This window comes from Propithecus coquereli, unplaced genomic scaffold, assembly GCF_000956105.1.
Source record: "Propithecus coquereli isolate 6110/MARCELLA unplaced genomic scaffold, Pcoq_1.0 Scaffold4099, whole genome shotgun sequence".
In the NCBI taxonomy this organism is placed as follows: domain Eukaryota; kingdom Metazoa; phylum Chordata; class Mammalia; order Primates; family Indriidae; genus Propithecus; species Propithecus coquereli.
In genome coordinates, this window is record NW_012149840.1 from 127,012 (window position 1) to 148,630 (window position 21,619).

The window sequence follows — 21,619 nt, forward strand, 5'->3', positions numbered from 1 at the left end:
TTGTTTGAGCTCAGGAGTTCCAGACCAGCCTGAGCAGAGCGAAACCCCGCCTCTACTAAAAATTAGAAAGAAATTAATCGGCCAACTAAAAATATATAGCATGGTGGCGCATGCCTGTAGTCCCAGCTACTCGGGAGGCTGAGGCAGAAGGATCACTTGAGCCCAGGAGTTTGAGGTTGCTGTGAGCTAGGCTGACGCCACGGCACTCACTCTAGCCCAGGCAAAAGAGTGAGACTCTGTCTCAAAAAAAAAAAAAAAAAAAAAGAAGCCAATGAGACATCAGGACAGCAGAAAGGAAGGTGGGATGGAGTAGGCCCTGTGAGGCACCAAAGAGAAAGTAATAGCCTCAGTTAAGAAATTTCATTTTATTCTGATAAAGACTAATGCATGCCTGATAATCTAGTGATAATTCATAAGTTTAGTAGTTCACAATATTTTTAGAAAACACATAATATTAACATTCAAATAAGGCATTATAGAAAGTTTTATAAAGAATGAAATGTTTACTGTAATCCTTTCCAAAAGCCTTGGTCCATTTTGAAAGATTAATAATAAATTTTTGAAAAATCAAAAGAAAAGGAAAATAAGTTTTTCACCCCAGGATACATAAAAACTACTTGCTGGCATTTGTATGTGCATGGAATAAAATGTGCCAAATTTTCAAAGGCAGTTAATAACAGCATGTACAGGGCTTGTTTCATTTGATTTATCACCAAGTAAGAGTAAATATCCCATGAAATACATAGGTTTTTCTTCCATCTCTCATATTGCCCACTTCTCTTCCAGGTCACAGCACATAAGCATTCATCCTTGTTGCCCCACTAAGGAATTGAAAATGATTCATATTTGTAAATGGCTGCTCACATGACACTTGCCAGCAGAGTTCTTTCTCCCTAAGACAGGGTGACAGTAAAAGCCAGCAGATGCCAATTTGTTTGGGAATAAAGAACTGCTTCAGGAAACTCAGTTATTCTCCTGGTCCTTGTTACCCTATCGCATACATTCTTTTTATTGCTACACAAGTTTACTAAATTATGATTGCTATTTATACCAAGGGAATATTCCCCAGGCATGCCTGATCTCTTTCTGTTTCCTAAAGACAAAATATGCTTACTTTACATAGCGCCATGGGTTTTCTCTCTTCTTTTCTTTTACTTTTCTTCTTTCTTTCTTTCTTCTTTCTTTTCTTTTCTTTTCTATTCTTTCTTTCACTATATCTTAGATTTATCAAGGCAGAACATGTTTGGATCAAAAATAAAAACTGGCAAGTAGATCCTGAAACACACATTTCTCAACCTGAGTTACATCTAAAAACAAGACTTTAATTACATTTTCCGTTGAAAATTCATTCAACTTTGGTGCTTATCCAAGAATTTGTAATGTCAGTTTCTGACATAAATCATATCCCTCAATACATACGTATTTTCAAAAGAAAGCAAGTCATCTTAAAGTAATATTTTCCTGTATGCTAATTTAACATTTTATAGCAAATTGAAATTCTGAGTAAACTGAAGGTATGTTTAACAACAAAATGCAGCATGCCTTGCTTATACATTTATTTGTATCTTGCAACAGATCTGTAAATCCAATTGCTTTTTTTCTGGAGTTTTAGAGATATGGTATCTCATGAAACCATGTTCCACCATGTTATAAATGTCTTTTTTGGCATCGATCTATGCAAAAACCTTTGAAGAGATGTTTTCCCCAAACGACAGATAATTTTTTAAACTTTTCCAGAAAAATATGGAAATTTTATCAACGATTTATTCTGACTGAACAAAAGGTTATATTACTACCAATTGCTCTTTTAATTTTGCTCCAATAGATGTTATAAAACTTTAGACATCTCTGATATTTTTGAATTGCACACCCATAGAAGATAACTAGATAAAACACACTAGATGATTTCAAAAAATTTAATCTTAGTATCTGACTCATTTGGCACATCCTTAGTATCCAGTATAAAATCAGTAGAAATAAAAGTAACATAATTTTAAAAGAATATTCATACAAGCTGGAGTCTTAAGAAAAGAAGCTTCTAAATGCAAGGACAAGGAAGTTTTGTTCATCTTACTAGTTATATGCATTTCTTCTCACGGAGTAACTGAGGCTTTCTGGTTTGTCTGTGGAACTTTAGTTTGTAGGAAAGAGTATACCTGGGGCCAAATCTTGTTGGTTTCTGTTCCAGAGAATGTTTCCAGCACCCCTGTCTTTCTGGTAATATTCCAGGACTGGCTTCGTTTGGGCTTCATAAGCCTTCAGTCTCTTGATAACCGTCTGTGGTCGGTCATCCTCACGCTGAATGAGAGGCTCCCCCGTCACATCGTCAATGCCCACAGTTTGGGGAGGGTCGAATTCCATGTTGTAGACTCGGCCACTGGCTGGAGGAATCCAGCGAGCAGTGAGACGTTGTTTAATGACCTCAAAGGGCACATTCAGGTTAATCACTGTGTCTATCTGATAAGCTTTATCTAGGGCTTCCGCCTGTGGAAGTGTCCTTGGAAAACCATCGAAAAGCCAGCTATACTGGGCGAGATTTTTCAGCTCATGAAGGGCCAGCCGAGTCATGACATCGTCTGGGATGAGTTTCCCTTGGTCAATGAAAGCCTTGGCTAACACACCAATTTCTGTGCCCCGCAGCATGTTGTCTCGGAGCAGGTCCCCGCTGGAGAGGTGCTTCAGCTCGAAGTGTTGGGTGATGCGCGACGACACAGTGCCCTTGCCCGAGCCCAGGGCCCGCATGATGACTGCGCGCAGGAGCCGCGCACGGACGCTCCCATGGCCGCAGACAGGCCCACGCCGCGCGACAGTGCAGCTTTGGCCTGGCCTGCGCGCTCACCCGCTCCACAGCCCCGGGTCGGCGGGTTGGCGCGCTGCTAGCAGGCTGCAGCTCTCAAATTTTTTTTAAAAATCCGCTACATTTTATGATCCACAGGAAAGTCAGAAAAACAGACTCCATATATGCTGGTTTAACTACAGCTTCTCTGAGTTCTAACTACTAGTCCCTGGTGCTATATAGAATTCTGACTACTATCTAGAACTAAATGTCTTTCTTTTCTGCAGACTGTCGAATGCTAAATGGTTCACTTCAACCTTGAGTACTTATTACTTTTGTCCTGTTTTACCTGCTCTTAAGAGTAATTTTAACCTAATGCCCTTTCAAAATCCAAACAAATAACAGTACGATGAGGATTTTTATAAAGATCCCAAAATTTACTCTCCTGAAACATGATCCAGTTGACTATTCACATCAATGTAAACTGGACTTGGACTGTCATAAAAGTCCTGCTCAAAAACATATGCTAAACTATTACCATTTTTTAGTCAGTACAGATAGATTTTTAATTTAAACAAGGCCAATTTAAAATGTGTGCCACATGGGACTCCAGAAAGGTGGTTTCTAGTCACTCCTGAATGATTTCCCCCTCTGCTTTTGGGCATCTGGACTTTATGTCCCAGAACTATTATCTCAGAATGAAAACAAACAAACAAACAAATCAAAAACCAAAAAACTAAAACTGAAACCTTTCCTCTCTCTTCTCTTTTTTACCTCTACTCTATACACTGGCCATAGTGAAAAACACTGTGATAACCATGTAGCTAAGTGTATGTGTGTATTACTGAATGGTACATTTTCAAACATTTATGACCTTTGTAGAGAAGTCGATTAACCTCTCTGCTTCTTGGTTTCCCTTTATGGAAAATGTTGGGTATAACAACTACTCCTCAGAGATAGTGTGAGGATTAGGTGTCATAATATACATGACTGCAAAGTGCTGCGTATGTATTATGTACTCCCCTGGGAACATTCTGATGCACTACACATATGAATCACAGAAAAAACAAATTTTATAAAAAGCAGTTTCAAAGCAGTTATAAAAGTGAGTCTTTAATCTATTTTATTGTACCAATGAGTTTATGCAAGCTTAACCCATTCAGAAGTCATAATAAATGATGCCTGACACCACACTAGGAACTTGAGATTCAAAAGGATGAAACAGACTTCTTCTCCTCAAAGACTCACAGACTAGTAGGGAAACAAATAACTACAAGGATTCTGACAGGGTACACAGTAGCAGTATATATCAGGTACAATGTGGTTATATAGCATAGGTACTCCCAAATCCTTTTGCCCTTGCAGGCTCTTGTTCCATTGATTACCACATCTTCCTATGTCTTCATCCTTTCCCTGTCTACTGGTTCCTCCCCATAAACAAACAAGCCATGTCACCTTGTCTGTCTTAATCACAGTTGAGTGAGTGAATCAGACAAGTACGTCAAGGAACTGCAGCATTTACAGAGGAATTTCATCTTTAAGTTAAATGAGAAGGGATGGCAATAGAGTATTGATATAGTGAGGTGTCTGTCTGTCTTTAGTTATTGAGAACACGGCAGTGTCATTCACCAAGACAAGGAACCCAGGAGAAGGGAAAGTACTAGGGAAAGAAGGATTTTTAAGGTGTCAGGTTCCAATGTAAATGCATAAACCATAATAATATCTCATGCTTTGTACTGATATGAAGTGGAACAAGATCATTGTGAAAGAAGACAGTCTTTGTCAGGCCAAACTCAGCTCAAATCTTGGCTCTGCTGCACATAAACTCTCTGACCTTGGGAAATATTCTATGTGTTGAAGATTCCATTCACCCAACATTATTGATAAGATTAAAAACAGTACAAGACATAATATAGCACAGTGGTCGAGAACATAGCCTTTAGAGTTGGATTGCCTGGGTTTGAAACTCAGTGCTACCCCGTACTTGCTGTAGGAGAGTGAGCAAATTTTAACTTCTCAGTTTTCTCATCTGTAAAATGGTATATTAAATAGTAGTTCCAGCTTCACAGGGTTCTTATGAAAATTCAATTACTTAGCATGTTAAATAGTATAGAAGAGTGCCTGATATATAGCAACTGCTATATGTTTGTCAAATACATTAAAAATAATAATTCAAAGTTCATTGCAAATTGCACAGGACATGAAAATAATAAATAGTAGTTATTATGCTATTATAGTCTCTTCCAAAATCTGATTTGAAAAAGTGCCATAGCATGTCTTCATAGCTTAGAATTTTCTCTAAAGTAAAATTCTACTGTTGGATCCTATAGCTCCTTGAAGTACCTGTCTGACTCCCTCCGTTAAACTGTGACTGTGACAGAGATGGTAGCATGGCTTACTCAGGACTGCTAAGCTGTAGGTATCTGATCTTTCAAGTGCGGTCCTCAACAAGGGTTAGTTTCCTGTGGCCAGGGGAACTCAGCAGCAGCTTCAGAGCACTGGAACCGCGGACTGCCCTGCTGAGAATGTGGCCCCCACACTGAGAGTCATGATAAGACCTGAGATCACTAAGTTTGTTCTCCTTTCTGTCAGATCTTCCCCTACCTCCCTCTGTCTGACATTTCTCTCCATGTTGTTGCCTTTTAGCATCAGACACATATACATCCCATCCTCTGGCAAAGTGCTATTAGGACTAGTCATGAGACAGACTTTGAATATGTGGATTGTGAGCTTCCTGAAGTAAGTAAAGTGTAAAATTCAAATAACAGATAAAATATATTCAAAGGAGGTGTTGCTTTTGGAGTGGAAGCAGTAGAGTTTTGTTTAGTTTGGCCTTGGACTATAAGAAACGATCACGTTAAATAGAGCTTCTGTGGGTCTGTAATCATTTGTCACCACACAGATGTTTCCCAGCCTCACCTGGGACCCTCACTACTGCCCAGAAATGTTGCTGTTTTCTCTGTCAGCCCTTTCCTATTCTCCACAGAGCTATGTCAGTGCTGTTCCCCTTCTTCTTAACCTCTTACGTTGCTCACACTTTCTCACCTCATACTCAGTGGATAACCCTCTTACCTCTCCAAGGGAAATGAAACTGAGGTGCAACATACCTTAGTTTCATAACACAAACCTATACCTTCCTTATATCCTATCCAACCTTTTTTCCTTTCCTCCTAGTACAGTGGAGGAGGTAACCTCCCCGCCTCCCCCACTCCCGATTTAAGATAAATTTCTTCACTGTGCTCGGCATCCCAAATCCTTCTACCCCTCAGGCTCTTCTTCCATAGATTACCACATCCTCCTATGTCTTCGGGCTTTCCAGTTGTATGGGCTCCTCCCCATTAGCAAATAAAGGTGCCCAAGTCTCTGACACCTTGAAAGCATTAAAACTCTCCTTCAATCTGACATCACCCTTGAGCTACCATCCTATTTCTCTCTTTCCCTTCATAGTCAAATTATTTGAATGAATTATTTAGACTCATTAAATTCAGATCCTTATCTCATACTCATTCCTCAGCCCACTGCCATCTGCCTTACCATTCTGCCACTCTGTTGAGACAGTTCTCATTAATGATCTTTCCTACTATGTCGTCATCACTATAGCACACTCCATATTCTTCACAACTCCCTCCTTAAAATGTTGTATACCCTCAATTCTAGGACTTTACTTTCTCCTGGTTTCCTCCATATTTTGATGACTGCTTTGTATGCTCTGCTCATCTCAGAAATGTTTTTCATTAAAAGCTTTATTAAGATATAATTATATGCCATAAAGTTTACCTGTTTAAATACAATTTAATGGTTGTCACCGGATTTATGGGGTTGTGCAAAGCATCATAATCTAATTTTTGAACATGTTCATCATTCCCAAAAGAAATCTTGCACCTATTAGAGATCAATCCCTATTCCTCTTTCCATTAGCCGTAGGCAACCATTAATCTACTTTCTGATGCTATAAATTTGCCCATATTCGATGTTACATATAAATGAAATCTTATACCATATGTGATGTATCATGTCTGGCTTCTTTCACTTAGCATAATGTTTTCAAGGATCATCCACATTATAGCATGTATCAGTACTTCATTCCATTTTATTGCCAAATAATATCCCACTGTATGGGTATACTACATTTTATTTACACGTTCATAGTTTATGGGCATTTGAATTGTTTCCATTTTTGGCTATAGTGAACAATGTTGCTACAAATATTCATGTATAAGTCTTTTTGTGAAATATATTTTCATTTCTCTTGGCACTGGAATTGTTGGATCATATGGTAATTCTGTTTAACATTTTAAAAGAATGCCAAATTGTTTTCCAAAGTGGTAGTAATATCTTATATTCCCCCTAGTAATGTATGAGGGCTCCAATTTCACCACATCCTCACTAGCGTTTGCTATTTTTAATCTTTTTGTTTAGAGCCATTCTAGTAAGTGAAAAGTGGTTTCTCCTTGTGGCTTTGATTTGCATTTCCCCAATAATTAATAATCTTTTATTATTAATGAAGCATCTTTTCATGTGCTTTTTGTCCGCTTGCATATTCCTTTGAAGAAAAGTCTATTTAAATTCTTTGCCCAGTTTTAAATAGCACTATTTGTCTTATTATTGACTTGTAAGTGTTCTTTAATATTTTGGACACAATCCAGATTGTTGATCACTTTAAAGAGCCCACTATTAATGTTGTTGATTTTCTCTATTGTTTTCCTGTTCTCTGTTTATTTTCACTCTAATCTTTAGTATTACCTTCCTTCTGTTTAATTTGCTCTTCTTTTGTAGAGATTTATAACTATGAATTATCCAGCAAGTGCTGCCTTAGCTATATCTCAAGTTTTCGTGTTTTGATTGCGTCCATCCTGAAGTATTTTCTAATTTCCACTGTGATTGCTTCTTTGATCCAGAGGTTATTTGGGAATATGTTGTTTAATGTCTATGTATTTGTGAGTTTCCCACATTTCTTTCTGTTTTTGATTTCTAATTTAATTCCATTTTGGTTAGAGAACATAATTTATATGATTTCAATATTTTTAAATCTATTGAGGCATGTTTATGGCCTAGCATATGGTCTATTTTGGAGCTGGTTACAAGAACTTGAGAGGAAGGTATATTTTGTTGTTGTTGGATGGAGTAGTCTTTACATGGATATTAGTTTAATGGATTTATAGCTTTGGTCCCTTGTTGCTCTTAGCAGTTTGGAGCCGATAAGTCCCTTTTAACTGCTCACCATTAAGATCCCCATCGTTTTCAACAATGACTTTAGGCAAGAACTTCTACAGGTTTAGTTCCAAATAAATTCAGTCACTTCAGGTAGAGCTACTGTGGTTTGATTTTTTTTGTTTTTTCTTTCAAAATGTTAAGGGGGTACAAACGTTGAGGTTACATATGTTGCACCATCTGAGTCATAGCTACACACGTGGCCATCCCCAGACAGTGCATACTGTACCCATTAAGTGTGAATTTACCCATCCCCTCCTCTCCTCTCCCTCCTGCCTAACACCTGATGAATGGTACTTGCACATGTACACTTAAGAGGGCTAATAACTAGAATCTATATAGAACTCAGGAAAATCAGTAAGAAAAAATCACACAACCCCATTTAAAAATGGGCTACTGTGGTTTTGTTCCAAATAACTTTAGTCCCTTCAGGGCGGTGCTTAGTTCTTATGGCCTGCCTTTCCACCTGGACAGAAACTCTGGGCTTTACCTGAGCTTAGGATGGGTATAGTAGGTCACTTCTTCTGCAGTAACACTCTACTCTACTAGTGGGCACTGAGGGGAGATGGTAGCCCCTGGTCATTTCAGCTTCCTGTAGAAACTTTACTCTACGAATGAACTATGGCAGGGGAGATTGGGATCCCGCTGTTCTTGGCCTATCACACCTGAGGCAGAGGTCTCACCCAACAATTGGGAGCTAGTCCTCTAGCCCAAACTTGCCTGGAATAGCACTTCTGCAACATGGGGCTGTGGGGGCATAAGAGGTACTGGTGGCCTCTTCCTAGGCTGAAACCATAGACTAGGAACTGGGGCGATAGGAGCTCCCATCTTCTTGGGCACATCCACAGGCAGTAGAGGTCTGGAATAGAGCTTATCACATGGAGCTGGGAGAAATGGAACAGGTTATAGCTCAAATGTCACAGATTCTCACTATTTTTGCCAAGATTCAGTAGATTTTCTTAAAGAAATGTTTCTTCGTTTGCTGTATGCCCTTATGACAATTTCTAAAGGCTGTGTTTGTGCACATATAGTTATCATCAAATAATGTTGTTTCTCTGGGGAGTGGGTCCACCAAGATCCTCATAGAACCATCTGGAAGTCCTTAAATGTTGATACTACTCAGATCTTCACTACACTCTCTCCTGAATGACCTCGCGTGTATCTGCCTCTTTACCTACTGCCCATCCACTGATGATTCCAAAATCTACATCTCCAGCTCATTCTTTCCTAGGCTGCATGTTTGTGTATCTCTGGCCTTTTGGACATCATCTCCAAGTTAATGCCCATTGGGTAAAAAAACTAACATTTATAAAACTAACCTCACTTTCTTCTCAGGCCTACATAACTAATGTTTTTCTTTTATTAGAGTCCATCTAAGAGAATGGCACCATCAATTCTGTTCCTCCAGCCAAATATCTTTAAATATATCCATGATATTTGGGTTGGTCCAAGTGCAGTGGTGTTTACAACTAATTGATCACAACCAGTTACAGATTCCTTTGTTCCTTCTCCACTCCCACTGCTTCACTTGACCAGCCTAAAAAAAAAAAAAAAAAAAAAAGAAAAAATATATCCATAATATCTACCTCTTTCTTATCTCTAACACCCAATTAATCAACTCACGCTCCTTTATACACTACATATTTCTTAAATGTGTCCGCTTCTATCAACATGGTCAACACCCTAGTTCAGGTCACCATCATTTCTCACCTGGACTATTACCACAGCCTCCTCTTAGCTCCTTTTCAATTTTCCACTCTTCAAACTGGTATGTCATGTCTCCTCTTTTCAAATCCCTGAACAAATCACATCAGACCCTCTACAATCTGGCTTTTTCTTACTCCAGCTTCATCTCTAGAAAATCCCTTCTTCTTTATACCCCTAGAATACATCCTAGACATAACGAACAAGTTCCTCTTCCTGAAAGCACCACACTTTATCTAACTTCCTGTTTTTCCCTCTTTCTGGAACACCGTTTTGCTATTTCTCCTGGCTAAGTCCTATTTATTCTACAGGTGTCAAATTATATGGCATTTCCTCCAAGAAGCTTTTTCTCTTCCCCAGACCCCAATTAGGTTAGTTCCCCCTACTGTGAACTAGTAGAGCCAATTGAAATCCCTCCCTACTATCATAAAAAATACTTATGGCCAGGCACAGTGGCTTGCACCTGTAATCCTAGCACTTTGGGAGGCCGAGACAGGAGGATTGCTTGAGGCCAGGAGTTCGAGACCAGCCTGAGCAAAAGCGAGACCCTGTCTCTACTAAAAATAGAAAAAATTAGCCAAGTGTGGTGGTGCACACCTGTAGTCCCAGCTACTCAGGAGGCTGAGGCAGGAGGATCGCTTGAGCCCAGGAGTTTGAGGTTCTAGTGAGCTATGATGACACCATTGCACTCTAGCCCAGGCGATACAGCGAGACTCTGTCTCAAAAAAAAAGAAAAATACAAGCTTAGTACATTTTCTTGGAATTTCTTGTTTTATTATATCTCTTCAATACACTGAGATCTCCATGAAGACAGAGGCCATGTCTTATTTGCTTAACCCATATATCCCTAGAGGTAGCACAATTCTTGGCCTAAAGTTCTGAATAACTTTATCACAGCTAAAGCTCGGTTATAAGGTTGGAGGCAGTAGCTAAATGCAAATACTTTCCTATTTATCTACCAGGTTAAAGCTAGGTGAAAAAACACAGCTTAACAAACTCAAAATTTTGCTGAATTTTCATTCATTGATAGAAGAATTATCATATGAAACATGATAAAGGCTCTTCACATATCAATTATACTAAGATTTAATTCAGAATTCGAAAAAATTGATTGCAAATAGTCTTGGACAGCAGGTGTTCCTGGGAAAGATTTCCTTGCTCTAAACAGAATACATCAATATATTTTTTTATTTTTTTAAATAAATTTTATAGTAATAAAACAAAGGCTCTGTAAAATAAATAATTTTATTATGTATATGTAAGATATACGTATTATGGGATACATATAGTAAAATGACTACTATAATGAAACAAATTAAAATATCTGTCATCTCAGTTACCCTATTTTTTTGTTTTTGTGACAAGAGCAGCTCTGTGTATATGTGTGTGTGTGTGTGCGTGTGTGTGTGTGTGTGTGTGTGTGTGTGTGTGTTGGCAACAGCATTCTGAATACCTGGGATCTAATCTCAGCTCTGTTCCTTAATGGAAGTGTGAACTAAATCACTTTACTTAACCTTGCTGAGCCTCAATTTTCTCATCTTAATTGGGACTAATGGAATCTCCCTTACCTACCTCCATCTGACTTGGAGACCAAATAAAGTAATTTATATAAAATAATGTTATAATTTTTTCAAAAATAAAAAAGAATACATTATCTTTGCAATTGTGAATTGTGCTGCTATAAACGTTCGGGTGCAGGTGTCTTTCTTATAGAGTATCATTTGTTCTTTTGGGTAGATGCCCAGTAATGGGATTGCTGGATCGAATGGTACTTCTAATTGTATCTCTTTAAGGTATCTCCATATTGCTTTCCACAGAGGTTGCACTAGTTTGCAGTCCCACCAGCAGTGTATGAGTGTTCCTATCTCTCCGCATCCACGCCAACATTTATTGTTTTGGGACTTTTTGATAAATATATGAGTGAATTAATAAAATGTGGTATATGTATACCATGGAGTACTATTCAGCTTTAAGAAACAATGGTGATATAGCACCTCTTGTATACTCCTGGATAGAGCTGGAACGCATCCTACTAAGTGAAGTATCCCAAGAATGGAAAAACAAGCACCACATGTACTCACCATCAGATTGGTATTAACTGATCAACACATAAGTGTACATATAAGAATAACATCTATTGGATGTTGGGCAGGGGGGAGGGGGAAGGGGAATGGGGGAGGAGGGGACGGGTATATGCATACACAAAGAGTGCAATGAGCACCATCCGAGAGATGGACACGCTTGAAACTGGGACTTGGGGGGAAGGGGGGCAAGGGCAACATGTGTAACCTAAACATCTGTACCCCTATAATATGCTGAAAAAAAAAAAAAGAATACATTAGTACTGAGCTAATTCGTAAAATGTCCACTAGGGAGTGTGATACCACCACTAGAACCATCTAAGAATGACTGCAGTCTACTATGTTTCTAACACCCAAGAAATGAGGTCTAAATTTGAGTGAATAGACAAAAGGAAAAGAGAGAATTGTTACCAAAACTCTACCCTTAGCCCTCTATCCCCTCAGCATTGGCCCCAAAGAAATCTAAACTCCCAGAGGTCCTGGTCTGCTTCTTCGCATTGCTATGAAGGTTTACATAGGGCACAGTGTTAATGGATCTTCTTGGACCATGGATGGGCTTTTTGGTTCCACATGTTTACCATCCCGGAAAGAGGAGCAGCACTGAATTCACTCTAAGATAGTCTTATAATGTCTTGTTCTTCTCTTCATCTTAACCTAAACAGCATTAACTTTGGGATAAGATAAAACTGAATTTCCATCTCCAACCCACCACTCTCTAGCCCTTTGATTCATTTCATTGATTTCAGGTTTGTATCCTTGATTCTGGGAATATAAATTTGAGATACCTCAAGTGCTACTTGGAGATTCAGTTGATGGAGCAGCTTTCCCCTCTCCATGAGTATGGGAATCATGGTGTCCATAATTTGAAACTGCACGCTCTCAGTTTTTGATAGTGATAGGGGCTGGTGCTGATGGAGGGATTTCTCTAGGCCATTTGGAGTCAGCCTGTATTAGGGAACTAGTCTAGCAACAGAACCTAGAAAGGGTCCGATCCTTCCAGTACACACTGGGCAGCAGTTGTAAATTATGTTCCTTGTATTACATTTCTCTCACATAACCTGGTAATCTTCAGTAAAATCTCATTAGAAATGATGGCCTGGTCTCTGATGTGCTGTAGGAAATTAGGGAAGGGTGAGGGCACATATGGGGTAAAAAAGTAGAAGGGGGAGAGCAGAATTCCCTTCCTTGAGTCCAGAGTGGTGGCAACCTTTTACCCACTGGAAACCACTGTGCCCAGAGAAGCAGCAACCTCATGAGGGTCAGAGGCTGCAGAAAAACAATACAATGGTAGCTTGCTGAGGAGCCAGAGAAGATATAGGGAGCTTTCTAGAAAACAGGTTCCAGATAGGACAACACTCCTCATTCTACAATTTATTTTTTAAAAAAGGCACCGATTTTTTTTTGCAGCAGGCCTACTTTTAGCCAATACATTGCAATTGTGTGATTTTAAGAAGAGCACCCCCTCAGAACTGATGCCTCACCCCCAGCCTCAGTGTTTGGTGAGTAAAAAGTTGTGTGGGAATTAGGAAACAAAAACAAAAACAAAACAAAACAGGCCTATACCACCCCACACCAGGACTCGGTGAGTAGAGCTGGTCTAGATTTCAGACCCAGGTTTTCTACTATGCTTTCTGCACTTGCGCAAGGCAGAGGCAGCACAAACTCCATAATCGCCCTGAGCATTAGCCTAAAAAATTCTAAGGAACAGTAAGGTGCCTGGATGGGGCTCACCTGTGCCACCACTGTTTGAGTAACATGTTTATATTTGCAAAGAAAAAAGACTGGAAATTATATATATTTCAAACTTGGTTATCTCTGACTAGAGGGATGTGTGATTTTTTTAATTCATTTTTTTGGAATTTTCAAAATTTTCTGAAATTAAAATGTATTAATTTTGTAATCAGAAAAAATATTTGGTGTCTTTTTTAAAAAAAAGATAAATTGTAGAGGAGCGTTGTCCTATCTGGAACCTAAACTTATATTCAACACTAGGGTTTAAAGTTTTCTGGTCATGTATGACACATATGAAGTCTTTTTGCATGTGGAACTGGGGGGTTTCCAAGAAGAAATTCACACTAAGAGAAGAGCAGTCTGCCAATAAATTTGGCTCAGGAACAAAAGCTAGGTTTTTGGAGAGGAGGAATGAGCCTTTCTGGGTTGTGGATTTTTCTTTTGACCAGCTTTCTATAGTTAAATCTAGACAGAAAAGGAGCCTACAAGTAAACTCTGAAGAACACTTTTTTCAATTTTTATTATGGAAAATTTCAAACATATAGAAAAGTATAGAGAAGAGTATAATGAATTCTCAAACATCCATCACACAGCTTCAACAATGATCGATTAATAGCCAGTCTTGTTTCATCTATGCACTCACATACCCCACCTCAGGTTATTTTGAAGCAAATACCAGTAGCATATCATCTCATCTGTAAATTTTTTAGTACATTTCTCTAAAAGATAAGAAATTTTTTAAAAACATAACCAAAGTACCATATCACTCCTAAAATACAATAAATTGGGAAGATGTGTTTTTATTTCAAATTATGTAAGATTTAGGAGCACAATCAATACATTTCACTGATACCATGAAGAAGGGTTTAACATGAGAATGGAGTCCAAGCCGTTTTTGTTATAATTGCTTTATAATGCAAAAGAAAAATAAAACAAAGTACCATATTAAAGCCATTTTGGGAGCTTTGTTAGGAACTGGGGAAGAGTGCTAACATCATACACCCCATGGCAAAACTCCATAAAATTTCCTCTAAACAACTTCGTCCTTTCCTTATAGTTGTTCTCATGGAGGCGGGTGACCCAGGTCCTCTCTTTTTAAATCCTTCATTTTGTGTTCTCCTCTTACAGCAGCCTCTTTCCCAAATGCCTTTTCTAAGTGACAACAATTTAGTTCTCTCTCAGTCCTCTGCATTCTCACATGCAGAAACCAGGTGGGACGAGGAGCTACATGAGCGTGCTGGAAAAGGGATGAAAACTGTGGCCAACTAAATCCGTAACAGAGGCAAAAGAAACGCAGGAAAATTAAATGGCATAATTAACTTTGGAAATTGCCTATAGTGCAGTCTTTGTTGGCTCTGGCATCAAATAATACAGAATATTGAATCTAAAATGAGAAAAGCAGTGTTTTCCTCAAAGAGATGTTAAGATGACATGTAAGAAGTGGTTAGGGCATTGCAAAAGCAATTTATTATTTATATATCATTTCAAAATTTTTATAAAAACTCACAATTTTGAGTTTGTTGTATTTATTTTTACAATTACCTTCATAGCAAGCAATATTTTTTCACTAAAATTTTAAGCAAATTATCAACAGTACAAAAACACTGAAGTTGTTATACGAAGGACTGATTCTACAAAACATTGCCCTAAGTGATGGCATAATCTTAAAACTGTGCTAGCCACTGTGTGGTATGACATAGAAATATGAGTAATAATTCTTGTCCTGAAACATCTTACAACTGCCTTGAAATGTTTCTGAAACACCTGATACACAAAAGCCACACACATGGTGCCAAGACAGCATATACTCTACTAGCACCAGATTAGAAGGGGAATGTTTTGCCACACGGTGATTACAAAATATTAACTGAATCAAAGAACCTTCAGTGACGCCAACCATATTTCAAGTAGTGTCTAAAACGCAGGATATGCAAAGAGTAAGGAAAAATAGTCTTTGTTTTCAAAGATAGCATAGTCCAATGAAGGCAGACACATCAAAAAAGCACAACAAAAGGCTATAGGTGCTGAATTAAGAGTCTGTTCACGTACAATAGTACAACAACCAGAGCAAGAGGAGCCAGTGGAACAGACAGGGAAGGAGTGTCCCAAGACGCAGGAGGAAAATCAGATGAGCTGTCTTCTTGGGAACACACAAGTGCTCACCTGTACTTGACAATTCCATTGATCACTAGGTTCACACCAATGATTCTTTTAGAGCAATCCCGAACATCTTTGCTGTTCATCTGGAAAAACAAATCAACATAAAATTAGCAGGCTTATAGTAACAAATCCTCCAACTGACAAATTTACTGAGGGCTCATTATATGCATCAATCACTTCACATCAAGCACGTCACAGAATCATCTAATGGAGGTGCAATGTGAGTCTGGATGAACAGCTGAGGGAGTTACAGGCCAACATATATTATGACACAAAAAAGTCAGGAAAGCAGTGATATCAGAAGTTTTGCAAAAGGGAAGTGAGCTTTTAAGACATTAAAAAAAAAATCCTAAATTCCACGTTCTAGACTCTAGGCTCATGGAAATAATTCAGGCTGGTTCCAACCCACCAAAGAGTTTGCAGTCTCATGGCCATAAGTACAATAAACTATGAAAGCCATGATACAGAAGAGGGTTCTTAATCCAGGTGGTCAGAAAAGGATTCTCATAAGAGATGCTTATGAAGTATCTATTTTTATTATCTCCCACTACAGATTTTTAAAAACTGAGCATCAGACAAATAACATGGCTGAAGTTAGAGTGAGTAAGAACTGGAATTAGGTCTAACTAACTTCAAGCCCCCAATGTAGTTTCTATCATATCAAGCTCTATCTTCTAAAAATGTCAGTTACCATAGTGACTTCCACTTCTCATAGCGCCATTTGCCCAAAAACATTTAAAATCCGCTAAATACAGTATATCAGCTAGCTTATCAAGAAGAGAATTACCAAGAAAATACTGATAAAACTCTTTCTGGTAGTGCCTGGTGGATCCCACCACAAGAGAACCCTGGAGGTGAAACCTCTGCCCAGTCAAACATACGTATATTCTAAATGTAAACAAATTGGTATCCTTATACTAACCTTCTCAAAGGAAATATGCAAAGAAATTAAAAACCTTTACATCAACTGTCTCAAATGAATCTATGCAAAGCGATAAAGCAACTGAATTATTTTATCACAAATTTCCTTCCTTTAGTTTGCTTCTTTAGAGTGTGGTCAACAGATTTTTACATTTACATACAAACACACAATTTTTTGAAAAAATTTTATATTATAGACACAGCATCAATTATGTTTCAAGTATATGCATCTATATTAACCTCTGTTTCCTCTTTATATATTCACAAGAATAAAACACTTGACCAGCTGAAAATGTAAGCTATTTATAAAACACGCAGAAAATAAATTTCTGATTTGTGTCGGCAAATCTCAATTGTCTATGGAGAGTACTCTTTTCCCCTTTTTTGAGAGAGGGCTGTAAAATTTAGCTGTACATTTTTAGTGCAATCACAAAGCAAATAATGTATAAGTGACTTGTAATACTCTTAGAAGGAAAAATCTCAACTTTACATCAATTTTTGGAGCACTGAGGTGGCAAAAATTTTCTATATACTACCTCTGGTCATCTGTTTTAACCTGAAACTCTTGACTTAGTCTTAAAGAGAAAAAAAAAATCTAATGGGAGCTTTTAATTATTCTGGGTCCCAGAGAATATCTTACAAAAACTACTTAAATGAACCTGACAGTGAATCCTGAAAAACAGCACTACTATTCTAAATGTTTCTGGCAAACAAAAAAAAAAGGAAAAGGGGGGGACCCACAACATATTTATAGTCTAATAATTCTTGAGAGGGTTAATATGACTATTGTACATTTTTTACTTTCTCAGATAGAATCAAATAAGATGATGTATTATTGCCTCTAATAATAGCAAATACAAGTTAAGCCTCCAAAGTGTTTCTGACAGCGTTTCATATAGAAGGGATTTTATCTACAAAAATATCCATTAAATTGAAGACAGTATATCTGCTGTGTCGATATTCATATTTTAAGAATCATCTAGAATAACTAGGTTATTGGGGGGAATCTTGGGGTCTATTTGAGACAAACTGAATAGTAAAAGTCAATTTGCTTAGAATTTTTAAATGTGCTTCAAACATATATTCAATATATGTCACTTTGTTAGAGAAAAATTTTAAAAACCTCAATATTTGATCAGACTACACAATTCAGACTAAACTGTCATTGGTTTTAAAAACCCACTCATTTTCTAATTCACTCTTTCCTTTGACAGCATTAGTATAGAAAATATTTTGTGAACTAAAACTTGTACTTTATCTGTACTTAAATGTGTAATGAGATATGTTTTCAAAACAGTGAAAAATTCTTTAGAAAGTGCAATGGCACCCACTTTTTAGCAGCATGTAAAATATTAATAATTTGTGAAATTACAATGCAACCAAAATGCAGACAAGATATTTGAATGCTTTGAAGAGTAAAATACACAAAGCACACAAGGCAGCAGCAAAAAAAATATCTGTATAGTTCAAAAACAGAACTATTCTATAGTACAAAAGACAAGAGAACAGAGTAATGATTAGGAGAAAATGCAGTGCGCTTATGGATTACAAAGTAATGTTAATTTTTTGATCTAGATGATGGTTACCTATGTGTGTTCACTAAGTAAACATTCATTAAGATATACATTTAAGAGTTATGTATTGTTCTGTATGTATATCGTACATCAGTGAAACATTCAATGATTTTAAAAAGGGTGACTCCATTAAACTTTTAGCAGTAATTGTGTTTAAAAAGGTCACTGAGTAGTAACAAATTGTTTTAAGTAATCATTACTCTCCACTTTTTACTCATTATTTATTCATAGAATGTTTTAAAAATGCTTAAGCATTATATATAGAATGGCCTTCCCACCCCCAATACCCTCTTCACAAAGTAGGCTTCCCTTCTACCTAATTTTAGACATGGCTGGGGGAACAGAGGAAGTTCAGAAGAGAGACAGAGTTGTATTATTAGATGGAATTCCTGATTTCAAGCAAGCATTGAGGCAACCGTAAGAGACTCTAATTTGGCATCCACAAAAGGGTTGTCATATGAGACTAAACGATTACTCTCAATCTTTAACAGAGACTGTTCAGATGTCCTAACGGTTTGAGGCATCTGTAACACCTGAATGTCAACACAGCTAACTCACTCAATTGGGATATAATCACAACAAAAGATTCCATTCCTGTGGTGACTGGGAGTCAGGGAAGTTTAACAGGAATGTCACTAAATTCAAATATGGGAGATATTATAACTTTCTGTCAAAAACGAATTTAAATTGAGAGAACCATGGTTCTTCTAGGGTGACCAATAAGGGGCAATGGCAGCTGGAAGTCCAGCATGCTAAATCACATCCCATGAATACAGTTTCCGAGATAAGACATGTATATCAAGATATGCTTGGCTGGCAATGCCCCAGAAATATTTCCTCTATAAGGCAGTACCTTGCTAAACTGTATGAAAAATGACCATTTCAAGTCAGCAGTGAAAACTTACTAATTGTGAAAATTTTTTGAAAACCAAATGATCTACAAATAAATAAACAAAGACATTTCTGAAAAGGGCCTATCAGATCACATTTCTGAAGCTAACATTACTGTCAAGTGCAGAAAGAGCACAAGATGCAAATGATTTCCAAGTTTTTTTTTTTTTTTTTAATTCAAAACTGAGATTTTAAATCAACTCCCATCACAGAAGGGCTCCCTGACAAGGGCGAACGCTGTAAATGAGAAAACAACTTAAGGGAGAAAAATAATAAAAGATGTTCACACAACCAAGCTGGAAGGACTTTAAAGGCCTCCACTAGAAAAGATACCACGAGACTGGTTTCAAAAATGCGCACGCACACTCACGCACAAATATGTGCGAAATGTAAAAAAAAAACAAAACACCACAGGCTCACGCACACGCCCCCCTCCCCACCCCATCCCCCAAAAAAGCAGGGTTAGCAGTTAAGGCACCTTTAAAAACAATCGCAAACAGCTCCGGCTTACCGAAACATTTTACAGTGTACCCAAGAGGCGATTTTGAAAGCATCTGAAAAACGTGCAAATTGTCTGAAAACAGTGCCTGGCAACTGAGACAGTTTGCAAGCGTGATTCAGAGGTCTGCCAAGGAAACAAAAGAAGCCTCCCTCCTCCCCGTGAGACCGCACAAGGCAAGAGAGGTGCTCTAGGCAGAGCTGGTTTTAAGGGAAGCGGACAATCAGAAGTCTGTGCGCGAGCGGTACATACTAGGGATCGCTATCTGGCAGGGTCGGGGCCACGGAGTTTCCATTGGTCGGGGAACCGCCCAGCTTTAGTTTTTCCAGATATTCGGCATGCACGGGCTTGTGGCACTGGAGAACCTTGATGGCATCTTCGATTTTGAACCACTCTCGCTTCCTCCCAATGGTAACCGAATCTTCCCAATCCTCCAGCAGCTCAGTGACGGTCAGGACATACACGTACGTTCTGTGCTTGCGATCTTGGTTCTGCTCGAACACGCCCAGGAGCCGGCCTAACTTCCCCTTGACTCCCGCCTCTTCGTACACCTCTCGGACCGCCGCACCGCTCGGCTCCTCCTCGGGCTCCATGCCCCCGCCCGGCACGATCCAGCGGTCCGGGTACCGGCTGCTACTCACTAACAGCACCTCGTCCTCGAGCTCGCTCCGGAAGCACAGGCACGCCGCCCGCTTCTTGAACCCCTCCGGGTCGTAGGTTCGCGTCTGGTTCGGCTTACACTTCATCCTCGGGGCCGCCTCCTCACGCCGCTGACTGCCGCCGCCGCCGCCGCCGCTGAGCAGCCGAGGTGCTGGGGAGAGAAAGGGCCGACGCGAAGGGCAGGGAGAGAGTGGCGCCTCAGCCTGCGAGCCCGGCAGCTTAGGCAGAGATGAGGCGGGGGCGGGGGCGGAGGCGGGGGCGGGGGCGGGGGCAGCGAGGAGCGTCAGTCAGCCAGCCCTTGGGGCGGTCGCCGGCCTCGCGCAGAGGGTCCCGAGCCCGCCGCCTGTGAGGAGACGCCGCCGCCGCGAGCCCGCGACTCTCCACCGGGCCCACCCGCGTGTCGGGGGCGCGTCTCTCTCCCTCCCTCAGCCGCCGGGCAGGGGTTGAGCGAGGTGAGGGGCATCCACGTGCGCGTTCGCGGTCCCGTTCACGTGCGCGTTCACAGTGGAGGGCGAGGGGCGGGGACGGGGGTCCCGGGCTCCCGCAGCGCACGACGCCGCCGGCCGGCTGCGCAGGCGCCCCGCACCTCTCCAGCTTCGGGAACCTCCTTCCCTGAGTGAAATTCGCCGCACTGGGACTCTGGCCAGGAGTCTCCACGTGTGCCTTTCCGCCTAACCGGGCTGTGGCGCGGCCGGACGTTTCTCCTCAGCTTGCCCACCGCCTCGCACGAAGCACACACGCAATCCTTTCACACACCGCAGGGTCAAGGGCATCGTCATCATCATCCTCCATAATGAAACACTTCTGGCTTATTCATACGAAGGCCCCCGTGGTGTCAAAATGACCAAGGGATTCTTGACAAAATAGGACCTCATCTTTGCTGAGTCACATCGTGCAGTTTTATTTCTTCAGCAGGTTCTCCCCTTTGCCTAGCATCCTGACACAGCCTGTAACTTAAAGCTTTTCTGAAACCCCTATTTGTATCTTACCTAACCTCTCTTCCTCAGCTTCCTCATCCGTAAACTCCTCACCTACTTGTTTCAGCCATTTGCCCTTTGATTCGTGTACACCTAACAACTGGAAAACCACCCCAACTCGTCCAGTATTAAATCCCAAGACTCCCCACCCTCCACACACTCCACCCTTCTCTGTTTTCTCATCTGTAAGCACCGCTTGGGGGTTGGGAAAATGTGCGCATGGAAATATCCCTTCATAGTTTACATTTTGATTTTTAAAAGTGTCCTGGCTTGGGACTCCAGCAAGGCCACTAGGTGCTCCCTCACCTGTCTGGTCATCCTCCTCTTCTCCAAGAAATGACACCCCACAGCCAAAAATTTAACCACCTTCATTCAGCCTTTCCTCTCCTTTTCACTTCTCCTAGTCTTCCTGTCATCTGATAGTAGCCTGAGAG

At 39.8% G+C, this 21,619-nt stretch overlaps 1 protein-coding gene and 1 pseudogene across 2 annotated transcripts; both read right to left on the bottom strand.

Moving 5' to 3' along the window:
• Window positions 1–2,133: 2,133 nt before the first annotated feature.
• LOC105817380 lies at window positions 2,134–2,748 on the bottom strand (annotated as a pseudogene).
• An 11,259-nt stretch (window positions 2,749–14,007) lies between these two features.
• LOC105817381 (diphosphoinositol polyphosphate phosphohydrolase 3-beta) lies at window positions 14,008–21,024 on the bottom strand. Of its 2 annotated transcripts, none has more exons than XM_012653060.1 (2): window positions 19,801–20,417; window positions 14,008–15,746 (listed from the first exon to the last, which is right to left on the bottom strand). In XM_012653060.1, coding segments are annotated over exons 1-2 (495 nt in total). In that variant the 5' UTR covers window positions 20,295–20,417; the 3' UTR covers window positions 14,008–15,745. The 2 variants fall into 2 exon arrangements, with proteins under 2 accessions (XP_012508514.1, XP_012508513.1); XM_012653059.1 differs by lacking the exon at window positions 14,008–15,746 and adding an exon at window positions 20,890–21,024 and having other exon boundaries at window positions 19,799–20,359.
• Between the last annotated feature and the right edge of the window lie 595 nt (window positions 21,025–21,619).